Here is a 2,024-nt window from a genome sequence, read left to right on the forward strand (position 1 = left end):
CTCTCTCTCTCTCTCTCTCTCTCTCTCTCTCTCTGGGCATCATACGCTTTCGTTTTTTTGTACGTGAACGCTTTGTTTGCCATATTGTGGGTTTCCCCCTACTAAATAGGATATCTTCTATCTTGCACTAAAATGTGGGGTCCGGACGGTGTTTAATATATTTTAATATATTATACTAAAGCTCATGGAGAGTGCGGTATGTGTTCTGATTTTTTATTTAAATGGGGACTCCGTGTCGTGCCGTTGCGATTTTCAAAAAGGCCCCTTTGTCTGATATACTTGATGTCATGACCCCAAGCTCTAGAGCTAAGCATACTAAACAGCAACCATTAAAAATCTATAACATAGGTCGACGACCTCGCGTCCACAAATAATATGTACCCGCGACAGAAGCAAGCAAGCAGGTAAATATCATGCCATAACTCGACCCACCACGAGTGCTTTGTATCTTTGTATGCCTTGACCACATGGGTATATTATCCCGTAAAATGTCAGCTTCGCTCTAATCTATGAAGTAGATTGGCGGCCTTTGCTCCACAAAGATGTACCAACAACGGTAGCAATCAAGTCTCTAAATAGAAACGACATAAATGTAACGTTTTTACGCTTCTACAAACGCAATTTAGATGATTTAGGAGGCGGGCTTCCGACCATGCTTGTCAGGGCCAACCTGGGCGAAGAGTAAGAAGGATACAACATCCCATCAGAAAGACCGAGATACTCGATAAAAATACCCCCATCCCCCCACCCACTCAAGAATCGAAGGGAGGTCCTCTGCGTGCGACAGCGAGGCACCTAACCCCTACACCACAAACGCCGGTACTAATAATAGCCGTAACTATCAACTGTACTCACTACCATTGGGCACTTATATGACCTTATTGTATTGCAAGTGCAGCAAAACTCTTACTAAGCCCCTCTCCAGGGCAGTGCAACGGACTGAAGTTATCTTTAGGCCATTCCCATAGATGAAGTTGTCTTTAGGCCATTCCCATAGAAGGGGGGGGGGGGGGTAATAAAATGTTCTTATTATGCGCAGTAGAATTGTCAATGGGCTGATTTATCAATGTCATGCTCATACTGTGCCAGAACAAGATAGGGGGGGACTGCTACTTTTTCTTTCCTCATCCTTACTATCGTCATTTTCACTCTACTTCTTTTGTATGTTGGTCACCCTCTTGTGAACTGCTATTTCCGGAGTGCTTTGATAGTTGAAGCGGGTTTTATGCTGTTGAGGCTAGAGAGGTGAGCCAAATAGGCCTGATTCCTCGTTTCGACTTCTCCGTTGACATCTACCCCTTGGCGCTCATAATGTGACCTTATGCTTTTGCGAGCGCCATTAAACCTTTCTAGAAAACTAAGCTAACTCTTACTAAAACTAAAAACTCACTAGAAGCACTCTGTATAGGTACTCATCATGCCCCCAAGACATGAGCACATTATCCAGGCCGGTGTTCGCCTCGTACATGCCTAGAGTCGTGTTGTAGCGAGGGTCCTTGAGGTCAGGATTGTTGGCGAAGGACTCCACGCCAAAGACGATGCTGGGGTCCGGGGCACAGCCCACCACGAACGTGTCGCCCACTGTAGCCCACTGAGGCTCTCCCCAGATGTGCATGATCTTGCCGATGTCGTGGATAAGTCCAGTCAGCTGAGGGGAGATGAAATACTGCCAGAGCCTCGAACTTTAAAAAGAAAAACATTATTTATTCTATTTATTAATTTTTTTAAAATTATTGATAATTTATGTTTTCATTCATTCATTCATTCATTCATTCATTCACTCATTCATTTATTGATCGGTTGATTTTATTTTATTTACTTAGTTGTAAGCTCATTTCTCTATCTGTTCCCAGTTTTATGCATTTATTTTTAACAATAAAAAAAGACCCTAACCCCAACCTCTCTCTCTATCTATCTTCTCTCTCTCCCCCTCTCTTTCTTTCTCTCTCACACTCTTTCCCTTTCTTTCTCTGTCTGTCTGTCTGTCTGTCTGTCTGTCTGTCTGTCTGTCTGTCTGTCTGTCT

General features: G+C 43.5%; 1 protein-coding gene across 1 annotated transcript in view; it reads right to left on the reverse strand.

Moving 5' to 3' along the window:
* LOC101859737 (inositol oxygenase) overlaps positions 1 to 2,024 on the reverse strand; it is a gene marked incomplete at its 5' end in the record, with an annotated part of 9,422 nt that overhangs the window by 5,375 nt on the left and 2,023 nt on the right. Inside the window, 1 exon segment of the mRNA XM_013088365.1 lies at positions 1,391 to 1,648. Coding sequence (XP_012943819.1) covers positions 1,391 to 1,648 — 258 coding nt within the window.

This window comes from Aplysia californica, unplaced genomic scaffold (assembly GCF_000002075.1).
Source record: "Aplysia californica isolate F4 #8 unplaced genomic scaffold, AplCal3.0 scaffold00729, whole genome shotgun sequence".
In the NCBI taxonomy this organism is placed as follows: domain Eukaryota; kingdom Metazoa; phylum Mollusca; class Gastropoda; order Aplysiida; family Aplysiidae; genus Aplysia; species Aplysia californica.